General features: G+C 52.6%; 1 protein-coding gene across 1 annotated transcript in view; it reads left to right on the top strand.

Annotated features, from left to right (window-relative positions):
* MYO19 (myosin XIX) overlaps positions 1 to 1,542 on the top strand; it is a 33,655-nt gene that overhangs the window by 15,432 nt on the left and 16,681 nt on the right. The window contains 2 exon segments of the mRNA XM_006924915.3: positions 65 to 155; positions 565 to 736. Of these exon segments, the coding sequence (XP_006924977.1) occupies positions 65 to 155; positions 565 to 736 (263 nt within the window).

Raw genomic sequence — 1,542 nt, 5'->3', positions numbered from 1 at the left:
CCGGGCTAGGCTCCAGCTGTTGAGAAGCTGCCCACTTTATGTCTTCTTTCTGCTATCCCTTTAGGTCCTAGCTGGACTGCTGCACCTCGGCAACGTCCGGTTTGCTGACTCTTCGGACGAAGCTCAGCCCTGCCAGCTGATGGATGATGCCAAGTGTGAGGGCAAGGGGCTTTATTCGCATACCCAGGGAGCCAACATTGGTGGGATTGGATGGGAGGCCAGAGGGTAAAATTTGGAGTCGATACCCTTGATTAAACTATCAGCTGTAGGGCCCTGTCCTGGATAAGTTACTCCTCACTCAATCTCTGGTAAGGCAGGCAGCATCATCCCCATTTTATAGATAAGCAAGTAATAGTTGGAGGGTCTATAAAGTGATTTGTCCCACATACAGCAGTATGCACTGGGACACAAGTCCTAGGTTCAAGTCCTGCCTCTGGCAAGTCTCTTCACTCACCAGAACCTAGGTTTTTCTGTTCATTTGAGTGGGTCGTCGTTCCACTGCAGTGACTTCACTATGCCTTGTGAAGAGGGCTGTTTGGATGGAAGGTGATTTGTCCCTCCTAGGTTCTGTCAGGACATTGGCCTCACTGCTGTGGCTCCCAGAAGACCCACTGCTGGAAACACTGCAGATTAGAACCATCAGGGCAGGCAGGCAGCAGCAGGTGTTCCGGAAGCCCTGCTCCCAAGCTGAGTGTGACACCCGCAGAGACTGTCTGGCCAAACTGGTCTATGCACGGTGAGCACTCTGTGCCCTGCCCTTCTCCCAAGTTCTCCCCCTGTCCAGAGTTGAACTGGACACTGTCGTTCCCTTGGCCCAAGCCCAGGGGTAGGGCTGCCAGGTAAAGGAGACAGGTTTCCCTCTCTGTTCCCCAGACCCTCGAGGATAGCAGGGAGTGGTTCCTGGGTTTTTCCAGAGCAAGGCCCTTGGCCTCAATTCCAGAGTACTCTGCGTGGGCAAGTTGCCACAGCCTGGCCTAGATTCAGCTCATTGTTAAGGTACAGGAGCCTGCCTTGACCTTGGTGATAAATGAGGAAAGCCTGCCTAGCTCTCTGAAAGGCAGGCCCCAAAGGTGATCTAGGGCCTTTCCACGTTCAGACCCGAGGGTAAATAGGCTCCTCTGTCTCCACGTGCCTTTGTACTTCAGTTCTTTGTAGTCACCTGGGGAATGCGATAGATGGTGGTAGAGCCAGAAGCTCAATCCAGGTCTTGGCTAGCATAATGTGCAGCAAGCGAGAACCCAAACAGGGTGAGGGTGGAGATCCTGGCCTTTTCCTGGTGGGTTATATGGGCATCTCCACCCTGTGGCCATATGGTTAAGGGTGGTTTCTTACCCTGGGTTCTGAGAACCTTCAGGGTGCCATGTAAGGCTGTCAGGGGGTCCAGAAACCTTTGAAATTATGGGATAGAACATGTGTGTGTATGCATGTGCATGTGCTTATGGGAACTTGGGCATGTGAGGAGAGGGTCCCTCTGCTTTCATTAACTTCCCAAAGAGCCCAGAGCCTGAGAAGCACTGCTGAGGGTTTAAAATCTTCTGAGTT

This window comes from Pteropus alecto, unplaced genomic scaffold, assembly GCF_000325575.1.
Source record: "Pteropus alecto unplaced genomic scaffold, ASM32557v1 scaffold98, whole genome shotgun sequence".
In the NCBI taxonomy this organism is placed as follows: domain Eukaryota; kingdom Metazoa; phylum Chordata; class Mammalia; order Chiroptera; family Pteropodidae; genus Pteropus; species Pteropus alecto.
Note: the sequence above shows the minus strand (reverse complement) of the source record. Positions and strands in the feature narration are given on the sequence as shown.